The sequence below is a fragment of the Aquarana catesbeiana genome, linkage group LG05 (assembly GCF_042186555.1).
Source record: "Aquarana catesbeiana isolate 2022-GZ linkage group LG05, ASM4218655v1, whole genome shotgun sequence".
Lineage (NCBI taxonomy): Eukaryota > Metazoa > Chordata > Amphibia > Anura > Ranidae > Aquarana > Aquarana catesbeiana.
This window is the reverse complement of record NC_133328.1, coordinates 506,050,520-506,063,072: the sequence shown is the minus strand read 5'-3', so window position 1 is coordinate 506,063,072 and position 12,553 is coordinate 506,050,520. Positions and strand designations below refer to the sequence as shown.

General features: G+C 40.4%; 1 protein-coding gene across 5 annotated transcripts in view; it reads left to right on the top strand.

The window, feature by feature from the left end:
• Positions 1-12,553, top strand: part of RB1CC1 (RB1 inducible coiled-coil 1) — a 293,127-nt gene that overhangs the window by 89,739 nt on the left and 190,835 nt on the right. For all 5 annotated transcript variants that reach the window (XM_073631593.1, XM_073631595.1, XM_073631592.1 and 2 more), the window contains one exon: positions 2,802-2,972. In XM_073631593.1, the coding sequence (XP_073487694.1) occupies positions 2,802-2,972 (171 nt within the window). The remainder of the gene's footprint in view (positions 1-2,801; positions 2,973-12,553) is intronic.

Here is a 12,553-nt window from a genome sequence, read left to right as displayed (position 1 = left end):
ATTACATTGTTTTTTAATGTATTGTGTTGTATACAATTTGATTTTTTGTGCTGCAGTCAAAATGCAAATGTTTGGGCAAGCTATTTGTTCCATGTGGTCTCAGTTCTCAAACAAGCTTATCTGCTGGCACAACATTAAAGAAAAAAAAGGGATAAACCGTTGGTATGGCATAAAATAACATTGCACAAAACAGTTTAATAGAATCCTTTCTGTGTTGGATACACTGTGTAAGGTCACAGGAGGAGGTGGCAAGAAATGAAATGGATCATTCCCATTCACATAAATAGAAAATTAATTTGAAATTAGTAATAGTTGACAAGCAGATTTTTAATAAGGAATCTGTTTATTTCTTATTTGTATGTCTAATGCAGAGCTCAAACAAATAACCAGAACAAATGCTGGCTCCTAAGTATAGTTAGATTAGTTTGTCATGGTTCTGACAGTTCAAAGCTAAGCTGGGAAATAATGAGACACGCCCTTGCTAAGGAAACCATAGAAAACAAGTAAAATTAAGCTAAGTGTAACATTTTATTATGCTTTTAAGATTTAAATATATCTTTTGATCTCAGTTTTGTTGGATCCAGCCACTGGAGTTGATTTGCTTAAGGCAAATAGACTGTACATTCATTTCCACCAGAACTTAGAGAATGTGGTGAAGCTCTGCTGATTTTCATCATCATCTATTCATGTGCAAGCACAAATGCTGTTTTTTTTATTTTCCTTGTATCTGATTGGATATTCTTTACAAAGTGAAGGTTCATCACTTTTATTAAGCTGTGGGGAAAATGAGTGCAACTGCACTTGCAAAGTGGCTGCTTGACTACTGCAATGCTCTACTCGCTGATGTATCTAAATCCACTATTATTCAACTGCAATATGTACAAAATTCTGCAACCAGAATCCTCACTTTGGTCTGGTACAGGTGACCATATTACCCCTATCCCTGGAGTCTTTGCACTGGCTACCTGTCAGACTTTAAAGTGTTACTAAACCCACAACAGTGAAATCAGTCTGTATATGTAGTGGAGCATGCTTGTTCTACTCACTGTGGAGCCTACAGGGTTAATCCTCTGCATTGTATAAAAAGGCTGTTTACTCCTGTCTTCTCTGATCCTCCACAGGCAATGCTCAGTTTGGTGTGTATTTGCTAGAGATTTTTTTTTTTTTTCTTGGAAGAATGCATGTGATCAGCACAGGGCCAATCCGCACTGTACATACAGAGGGTCCTGCAGCCTCACAGGATAGTCAGAGGAGAATGAAAACTCCTCCTACAAGCTTTAACCAGACACTGATAAAGTCATAAGACTGCTCTAACTGCTGATGAGAAAAGTTATTTAGCAGTTTAGACATGCTTTCACTTAATTGCCCCTTTTTATCTTTGTATTTCTTGTGTTTTCTTTCTAAAGCACTTTGAGGCGCTACCTTTTAAAGGCGCTATATAAAATTGTTTTTTTATTATTTTTATTAATTGCAAAGTTCACAGTCTATTTGCCTTCGGTAAATCAACCTCACTATTTCTCCCATGGCCACTAAAACCATTCTGTTGCGTCAAGGATGATATTTTTTTCGGAATTTGTGCATATTTAAAGCTTATATTAAACCTTCATTTTTTGTGTTTGTTTTAAAGTAATATACATGTTATACTTGCCTGCTCTGTGCAATGATTTTGCACAGAGCAGCCCCACTCCCCTTTTTCTCTTTTTTTATTTTTGATGAATTTTAGACAGATAGGTCATGAGGGAAAATCTCCTCACTTCCCATTGATGTGAGACAAAACAGGAGGTGAGAGGAAATTCCTATTAATGGGGACACAGACAGCAATAAAAGAGCATTTTCTAGTAAATAAAGAAAAGTTTAAAACTTCAGTTGGGATTTTATTGCTGTCTGTGTCTCCAAGGGTGATTTCTCCTCACTTCCTAAAAAAATATGGCAGATGTCAGGCATAATAGGAAATGAGGAGAAAGTTCTTTCTAATCCATTCCTTTGCTATTCAGATTTATATAAAACTTCTTATGGCGGGAATTGGTCCTCAAACTTTCATAATGTAACTTGCGACTATTTTCTTATATTATTATTTATGCATTTGTGCTATATCTAATAATAATAATGTTCTTATTTGCATGCAAAATACACCAAAGCTGACATTTCAGTTTGCTGAATCTGCTCTATCTTTTGGGTGTTAGTAAAGAGATGTCATCAAATGCCTAGCTCTAGCCTATTGCCATATAGTCATAGCTTGGTCATAAGGGAAGCGATTTTTGCAAGACTGCTGATTGGATTGCTTGTGATATTTGGGCCATCGTTGATCTATGTAGACCTGAGTCCTGTCTCAATCAAGCGCTGTTACTGGCTGCATCTCCTCTCTCCCCTATTCCTAGTCTCACAGTAGACTCTAAGTCAAATCCTGTAAGAAGGGAGCAGGGGGTGTGGCCGAGCCGTGATGTGTGTGTCTGTAGATGCACACAGTCCAGCTTGGAAGCACACCTGCATGTGTGCCTACATAGCACATGGCTTGCTAGGGGGGGAAATGCTTGGGAGGAGGAAATGAGAGCAATGGCGGGACCGAAGAAGGGCAGATAAGGGACCACTGTGTTCCATGGCACATACAGGTGGGTATTCCCTCATTTCTATTTTAATAACAAAAGCTTTAGCCTGTGCAATCACTTTACTTTTCGTGTTGCCTTAGAATGAGAGACAATTTTTTGATTTGTTGCAATGGGTTCATTCCATCAGTTTATTTCAAAAATTTGTATATATGTTTTTGTAGTCCAAAAGTACATTACTCTTTTCTCTTTTTGTAGCTGGATCCCCGAATAATTCAGCCATTTTCATCAGAGTGCCGTCAAACAGTTGCCAAACTGGATAATCAAAATATGAAAGCCATTAAAGGGCTGGAAGATAGGCTTTATGCACTGGATCAGATGATTGCTAGCTGCAGTAGATTGGTTAATGAACAAAAAGAACTTGCTCAGGTAAGTGTACGTTGTATTTCATATTTTGGCTTATGTAGTCGCTACTGAAGTTCATGTAGGGTTTTGATTTCTCAGAGGGGTGCTTTTGACTTTAGAATTGTGCTCTGGGATCGAAGGGGTGTCCCATCTACAGAATTGAGCTCTACCATTAACCACTTCAGGAGAGAGCTTCATTTTGAGATTTGGCGTTTACATGTTTTTTTTGCTAGAAAATTACTTAGAAACATTATATTTTTTTCTTCTATCACCCTAGAGAATAAAATAGCGGTCGTTGCAATACTTTCTGTCACACAGTATTTCCTCAGCGCTCTTACAAGAGCACTTTTTTTGGAAAAAATACACTTTTTAAAATTAAAAAATAAGACAGCAGTAAAGTTAGCCCAATTTGTTTTATATATTGTGAAGATGATGATACGCCGAGTAAATTGATACCCAACATGTCACGCTTCAAAATTGCACCCGCTTGTGGAATGGCGACAAACTTTTACCCGCCATAGGCGATGTTTAAAAAGTTTTGTAGGTTGCATGTTTTGAGTTACCGAGGAGGTCTAGAATTATTTCTCTCGCTTTAAGGATTGTGGTGATACCTCACATGTGTGGTTTGAACACCGTTTACATATGCAGGCGCTACTCATGTATGCGTTCGCTTCTGCACGCGACCTCGGCGGGACGGGGCGCTCTAAAAATTTTTAATTTATTTTCTTGTTTTTTTTTTACTTTTTTTTTCTTTATTTTTACACTGTTCTTTAAAAAAAAAAAAAAATGTGTCACTTTTATTCCTATTACAAGGAATGTAAAGCATGACAGGACCTCTTAAATATGAGATCTGGGGTCAAAAAGACCTCAGATCTCATATTTACACTAAAATGCAATAAAAGAAAAAAAAAAAAAAAAGTCATTTAAAAAAAAAAAAAACCCTTCAAGAGCTATGGGCGGAAGTGATGTTTTGATGTTGCTTCCGCCCTGCAGTGGTATGAAGCTGGGTGGGGGCCATCTTCCCCTCACTCTGCTCCATACCACACAGGGAGAAGGATCCGATCGTCTCCGCTGCTGCCAGTGGCTCCAGTAAGAGGTGAAGGGCACCGGAGCTGCTGGGGGGGGTTCCTGCCACTGATAAAAGTGATCTTGCTGGGAATCCCCTGCAGAGACCACTTTTATCTGAAAGGCGACCCCCAGTTGAAGAGGTGGATACTGGGGTTATAGCAGCTAGCTGCTGCCATAACAATGATATTCCATTTCAAACAGACGATGTATAACGACGGCGGACAGTCGGAAAGTGATTAAAGGTTGTGCTTTGTCCAAAGATTGAGCCCTACCATTGAGAGGGGTGCTCTGCTTATGGTAATGAGCTCTACCATTTAAGATGCCTACTGTAATGAGCTCTACCATTGAGAGGGGTGCTCTGTTAACAGTAATGAGCTCCATTGTTGAGAGGGGTGCTCTGTCTACAGTAATGAGCTCTACCATTGAGAGGGGTGCTCTGCCTACTGTAATGAGCTCTACCATTGAGAGGGGTGCTCTGCCTACTGTAATGAGCTCTACCATTGAGAGGGGTGCTCTGCCTACTCTAATGAGCTCTACCATTGAGAGGGGTGCTCTGTCTACAGTAATAAGCTCTACTATTGAGAGGGGTGCTCTGTTTACAGTAATGAGCTCTACCATTGAGAAGGGTGCTCTGTCTACAGTAATAAACTCTACCATTGAGAGGGGTGCTCTGTTAACAGTAATGAGCTCTACTGTTGAGAGGGGTGCTCCAGTAATGAGCTCTACCATTGAGAGGGATGCTCTGCCTACAATTAGTGAGCTCTGCCATTGAGAGGGGTGTTCTGTCTACAGTAATGAGTTCTACCATTGAGAGAGGTGCTCCAGTAATGAGCTCTACCATTGAGAGGGATGCTTCAGTAATGAGCTCTACCATTGAGAGGGGTGCTCCAATAATGAGCTCTACCATTGAGAGGGGTGCTCCAATAATGAGCTCTACCATTGAGAGGGGTGCTCCAATAATGAGCTCTACCATTGAGAGGGGTGCTCCAATAATGAGCTCTACCATTGAGAGGGGTGCTCTGTCTGCAGTAATGAGCTCTAACATTGAGAGGGGTGCTCCAGTATTGAGCTCTACCATTGAGAGGGATGCTTCAGTAATGAGCTCTACCATTGAGAGGGATGCTTCAGTAATGAGCTCTACCATTGAGAGGGATGCTTCAGTAATGAGCTCTACCATTGAGAAGGATGCTTCAGTAATGAGCTCTACCATTGAGAGGGATGCTTCAGTAATGAGCTTCTACCATTGAGAGGGATGCTTCAGTAATGAGCTCTACCATTGAGAGGGGTGCTCCAGTAATGAGCTCTACCATTGAGAGGGGTGCTCCAGTAATGAGCTCTACCATTGAGAGGGGTGCTCCAGTAATGAGCTCTACCATTGGGGGAGGGGGCTCTGTTTACAGTAATGAGTTCTACCATTGAGTTGGTGATTTATTTACAATGTACAAGACTAAGCACCACCATTTAGAGGATATATTTTTTTTACAGGATTGAGATAGCCATTGGGTGAGCTGCTGCATCTAGGGGATTGACCTCTATCATTAAGGCCCCTTTCACACTGGGGCGGTGGGGGCGTCGGCGGTACAACAGCGCTATTTTTAGCGCTGCTGTACCATTGTTCTTGTAGCTGTATTCGGCCGCTAGCGGTGCGGTTTTAACCCCCGCTGGCGGACGAAAAAGGGTTAAAATCCCTCGTACAGCGCAGCTATTGCCACGGTATAGCCGCGCTGTCCCATTGATTTCAATGGGCAGGAGCGGTGAAGGAGCTCCAAAAAACTTTTTTCACCGCCCTGCCTGTGCACCGCTTCAGTGTGAAAGCCCTCGGGCTTTCACACTGAACAAACAGTGGAGGCTGTTTAGGGGCGGTTTGCAGGCGGTATTTTTAGCGCAAAACCGCCCCAGTGTGAAAGGGGTCTAAGGGAGTACCCTGTTTAGAGGATTAAGCCCTGCCATTGAGGGGGATGCTCAGTCTACAGGATTGAGGTTTGCCATTAAGTAGGATGCTCCATCTACAAGACTGAAATCTGTTCTGTCTGCAGACTGTGATATCTATATGTGCATCTAGGGTCTGAGGATTATGTGACAGTAGTGTTGAGAAGAGCTGTGGGTGGTGTATAAGTACTTTATAAAAAAAAAAAAAAATCTACTTTATTTAAATTTCTTCAAAGAAACAATTTTATCATAAGTTTCAGGTAGAAATAATCACGATAACTTTTTATACTTTCTATAATCTTATTTCTACATTGTACGTGGTATATACATTTGTGTGGTGAAACCTCTACTCTTCGTAGATCTAATGATTGTTGGGGTGAGAACTGGTTCAAACAGCAGCAGTCATCTCAACTAATGATCAAATACCTATAGAGTATACCTCATTAACTGCTCTTCCTTTTCCATTCTCGGTTACCTTGTAAAGTGCTGTATCTCATAATGATCTGGTTTGGGCAGAGACATTCTTGCTACTCCGTGTATTTAATCTAATTGCTTTATGCTGTGTCCTGTGAACAATGAAATATGAGTCTTTTTATTCACTAAAGATTACCTGCTGAGAATTCTGCTCTCTCCTCTCTTTTTCTGAACTTCTTTACTGATGAAACATTTTATTCACATAATACTGAAGTCATGATTGAGGCATGCTGAGCCGAGTTCCATTCATTAAGTCTGTAAGTCTAATGTTATGTAAGAAAGAATATCAGTGGCTTGGGTACTCTGATCTCATTTCTGTAGTCATACATCATCCTTTTCAGTGCTGAAACTTTAGCCATGTAGTCTGTTTTATCTCTGCTCTCTCTCTCTCTCTCTCTCTCCAGTGTATATATATATATATATATATATATATATATATATATATATATATATATATATATATATATATATAATATTATAAAATCTGGACTGTGCACATATTTGTGTATTGAGAGTAAATACAGTAAGAAAAAAAATCCCCTTGAACATACAGCTGCTGTTTGACATTTTTAATACTAGAGTAAACTTCTGCCTGACCTTGCCATTCCAAGTTATAGGTTACATCAATATGTTTTCCAAGCTGCACCACATCCTCACAAATTCACCATGTTCAATTCCTAGGGGGGAAACACACACCTGGATTATATTTTATCAATTCTAACTGTGATTTCTAAATGCAGACTTCCCCACCCCCTCCTCCTATATGTTTTAAGTCACCATTGTGACATTAACTTGAAAGTCAGTTTTGATGTGACATTAACAGTGTTACACATTTTTTCCTATTTTTATTGTTACATTGATTTATAAATTCTTCCTCCTTTGGATATTTGTATAGCAGGGAATGTAATATCGTCTGTGCTGCAGGACCGCTGGGATTTGCAGTCGAATGTATAGATTTGAAGTGTAAACTGGTAAAGTACAGTCACTGTGACGCGTTGTTATCTGGAAAGCAAGCCTGTGCAATAAACCAATATGGTTGCCTATTGCAAATATATACACTATATTACCAAAAGTATTGGGACACCTCCCTTTACATGAACTTTAATGGGATCCAGTCTTCATCCGTAGGGTTCATTATTGAGTTGGCCCACCCATTACAGCTATAACGGCTTCAGCTCTTCTGGGAAGGCTGTCCACAAGGTTTAGGAGTGTGTCTATGGGAAGGTGTTCTATCGGGTTGATGTCAGGACACCTTAGGAGTTTCCTTCACTGGAAGGGGCCAAGTTCAACCCCTAAAAAAACAACCCCACACCATAATCCTCCCTTCACCAAATGATTTGGGCCAGTGCACAAAGCAAGGTCCACAAAGACATGGATACACGAGTTTGGGGTTGGGGAACTTGACTGGCCTGCACAGAGTCCTGACCTCAACCCTATAGAACACCTTTGGGATGAATTAGAACAGAGACTGCAAGCCAGGCCTTCTCGTCCTCATCAGTACCTGACCTCACAAATGCACTTCTGGAAGAATGGTCAAACATTCCCATAGACACACTCCTTAACCTTGTGGACAGCTTTCCCAGATAAGTGGAAGCTGTTATAGCTGCAAAGGGTGGGCCAACTCAATATTGAAACCTATGGACTAAGACTGGGATGCCATTAAAGATCATGTGTGTGTAATAGCAGGCGTCCCACGCTACACATGTGCATCTCTGGGTGGCCAAAGTTTCTGTTCTGAGAGTGCGCACAGAGACCAAGCTGTCAAAGACAGCTCTCAATCCCCACTAAGGATCGGAACTGGCTCGCAATCATGTGACCACTGTGACGGCCAATTACAGTGGTCACATGATCTCAGTCCTTCCCGCCCCCTAAGGCTTTCATAACTTTTTAAAGGAGCACTCGGGTGGGAGCAATTTAAAGTCAGACAGAACACTGCTGCCCTGCTTAGGACCCCCCGCTAATGTTTTCACCCAGTATGGTTGTGATTAACCCCCTATTGGGTGAAATATTAGAGAGGAGCGGTCCTAGGCTGGACTGCAATGTGCTTTGTCAAGCTTTAAAGAGATTGGATGTGAACTGACATCATCAGCTGCTGAGGCAGTTAGCCTATTTAAGTAGAGGAGTAGTCAGTCTGCTTTTTGGTATCATCATGTGCACCACAATGAGCATTGACCAGAGAAACTAAAGGAGAGAGTTGTCCTAGGACAGTGATGGCGAACCTTGGTACTCCAGATGTTTTGGAACTACATTTCCCATGATGCTCAACTACACTGCAGAGTGCATGAGCATCATGGGAAATGTAGTTCCAAAACATCTGGGGTGCCAAGGTTCGCCGTCACTGCCCTAGGAGATCAGAAAGAAATTATAGGTAAAGGCTATAAGACCATCTCTAAGCAGACTAGAGTTGCAAATATTTTTAGGAAGTTTAGGGTCCATGGGAGTGTAGCCAGCCTCTTTGAATATGGCTGCAAGAGGAATATTAACACCAGATTGAACAGAATAGTGCTCATGGTAGACAAAGAGCCAAGGAAACCTCCATGTCTAGAGAATCCTTTAAACACCCAGAGGCAGAGGCATGATGTGGCAAGTTTTGCAACAGCTGGACGTCCGCTAATTGCATATCCCTGCTCCTATAGTGTTCCCTTTCGCTCCTCAACGACAGTTGCATAAACTCTATGTAGGGAGTGAAGGACCTTGGCAAGCACAGAGAATAATTAGACACTCCTACTGTGACATGCAAGAAGGGAGGGGGCTCTGCTAGGGAATTGACTGGTCATATTGTCTAGCAAGTTCAGAGGCACATCACAAGTAAATAAAAGTGAATTTTGAAGTAAGCTTTTGCACTGACATGCATTTTTTTAAAGTTGGTGACAGGTTATCTTTAAAGCAGGGCTGCCTGTAAAATAATGATCATAATGCGATCACTGAAGTCTGTAAGCCTTCAGACAGTTTTAGAAGTGCGTTTATATGATAATGGGGGAACAGGAGAATTTTCTTCCAAAAGTTGAAAACCAGTTGTAGCTTTAGATTTTATGAAGTGAGGGTGGTTAAAAAAACTAACCATTTTTTATATTCAGTATTACTGTTTCAAGCTAATGCTTAGCAGCCTTTGCCCAGCAGCTTATTATATACCCAGACCAATGCTCCCCAAGGATCTGTTCTAGACAACAATAATGTAAGAATTCATTCAAATTGAGGATAAGGAAGAGTGTAAGTTGCTTCAAAATTTTTTCTCCAATGACGTCAAATGATGAAATGTGAGCTGCGTTAAACATTTAGTGTATTACTCACCATACTTCTTATTCATTTAGACAAGAATTAATTGTATTTATCCCTGGCATTACATTTTTGTTTTTTAAATTTGATTCAGTCTTCTGTTGCCTGATAATGAAAACAGATGAGTGTTGTGGGTGAGACTTTTCAATTATATTATAAAGATAAAGTCTTACATTTTATTATAGTGCATCCTCTGTGATTATTAGTGTGCACATCATTTTCAAGTAGCATACAGATGCTAAAGTGATTCTATAGGTACAAATATAAAAATAAATAAAATAAAACATGTTATACTTACCTGCTCTGTGCAATGGATTTGCACAGAGCAGCCCCAATCCTCTTTTTTTTTTTTTTATGGGTCTCCTGCTGGTGCTGTCTGCTCCTTCCCCCTGCTGAGTGCCCCCAATAGCGAGCCTCTTGCTATGGGGCATTTGAGCAAGCTCGCTCCCGAGCCGTGCTCCTGTGCAAAGTGCAGCTTGGCCCCACCCCCTGCTCTCTCATTGGCCGTGATTGACTCCTGCTGCTGTGCGAGCCAATGAGGGGAGAGAGACCTGGGAGACCAGCTGCTCTCATGCAAATTGATGGCTCGAGCTGGGGCTCAGGTACGTATAAGGGGGGGCTGGAGGGGGAGCTTTATCCAAAAGGTTTTTAATAAAAAGAAAGCATTATGGTAAAAAACCTTCTGCCTTTAGAACAACTTAAAATCAAACCACCAGGCTAGATCAGCAGATATAGCACAGGCTTGGTCTGCCTGTGTATCTGAATTCTAAAGAATGTCTCCACTGAGAGCTGTTTGTTTTTCAAACTGTTCATAATACAGTCAGCAGTACACCTTTGGAAAAAAAAACACTTTTCATAAAAATTGGTAGGATCTCATTTAACTAATTTAGCTAACACTGTTGTGAAACCACCAATAGTGAAAAATAAATATGTGCATTGTTCCTATTAATGATCAACTATATAAAAGATGTGAATCAACTCATACTACGTGAACCAGATTCTTATGTCACAAATTCTTACCGTGAAACAAATAAATATATACAAAAATATATCAAGACTAAACATTATATCTATTGCAGAACCATCTAGGGAATTTGTTTATCTCAATTTAGAAGGTCCCAAAGTCTTCAAAAGCACTTAAAGAATAAAATCCCCAAATTTGTTGTGCACATGTGTTAGCACTGCATCCAGTATTTTCTTGCACCAATTTACCACTTTCAACACTACAGTGTTTTTCAGGCCCTCACTTCCTTGGATGGACCTCAGTGGTAAAGAGGTCATATACAGCATAAGTAAACAGCCTCCAAAGAACTCCTCCACAGTTGCCTCATATAGCTGATATAGTGCACACACAATTGTTGGTAGGTATTCGCATGTAAAAAGAACGCCATCTGACAAGTGTGTCAGTCATAGGGCATCTCGCGGTTGTCCCACCCGACTTGATGTCATGGTCACACCCACCTGCTGCTTTGGGTCCACCAGATTTTCAGTCCATATGTACAGCTGTCTGTTCAACAGAAGCCAGTATAACGACCAGCTTGTGTCGAATAGTCAAGCTGGAAAACCAGAGGGGAAATAGAAAAAACTGCGCCAAGAGAGTAAAAAATTAGCAGCTGACACCTCACTTGACATAAATAGTGCAATTAAATTATATACACCATGGTGTAGTGCTAAAAGTTACAATATAAAATACACACACAAATTGTATATTCATTCAAACATAAGTTAATAGTGAAAAATAATAGATGAAGTGAGTGAACACCAACAACAATCAAATACTTTAGTGTCAAAACACAAATTTAAATAGTCCTGTGATTATTTCTCCATGACAACTATTATATAACATGAGTCCAAGAAAAAAAATACAAGGTGAATGTCAACATGTACAAGTAAGGCAAAGATCACTGCTCAGTGAGCCACCACCAAATGTATAGCCAACACGCTTACCAGAAAAAATGGACTCCTATGCCATTGGCATTGATAGAGGAGTGCCAGTGAGAATAAACCATAAAATGGTACCTACCTCCTAATGAATATGCATAGAGTGTATAGAGTTGAGGCTATAGTGGACTTTTATGGTACCGTACAAATGCTTGGGATACACAATATAGGTAAAAAAAGTTACATTTTATTACAACATTTTAAAATGTACACTGCTTATTTTTCAAAATAAACAGGGGAACATAAGAGTTGTAGCCTGTATGTATGGCTCTATATATTTACAGAGGAGATGACACTGGAAGGATAATCATTACCAGTTACCCATATAACATCTGTACTTTAAGTGCTTGGCATTGAGTCAACAAAGCTATTTGTAGTTCACACTCTTTCCGGGACAGGCTTAATCCAACCGTAAGGGATATACTCAGGTATCCCAGCACTCCAAGACAGGATAGATGATTACCACACTCATAGGTCGACTTCCCATCTCATGGCCATATGCAAAAGGATACCAAGCAAGCGCACATAGTGTAAAACCATTACTAAAAACTTTATTAATTAGTACTAAACACTTACAATGATTAGATGTAGTACAGCACTGTATAAAAAAATCAATCCAGCTAGGGATACAGTAAGGATCCTGCATCAGAAAAAGCAATGATGTCGCACTACAATATGCTGGAAAACCAGCATTCAATCAGTGTATTCTGGTAGTGGGGAGTCCCTGAATACAATGTCTCTGGGAGAGAACTCTGCATCAACATTGCTTGTGTTAATGCAGCAATTGTAACTAGATGTAGATAATATCCTAACAAAGGGTTATTTGCATTATATGTTAAGGAGGACAGACCTGGGACAGGCTTAAGCCTAGTACACATGGGCCCGAATGTCGGGCAGCATCAGCTGGTTCAATAAAA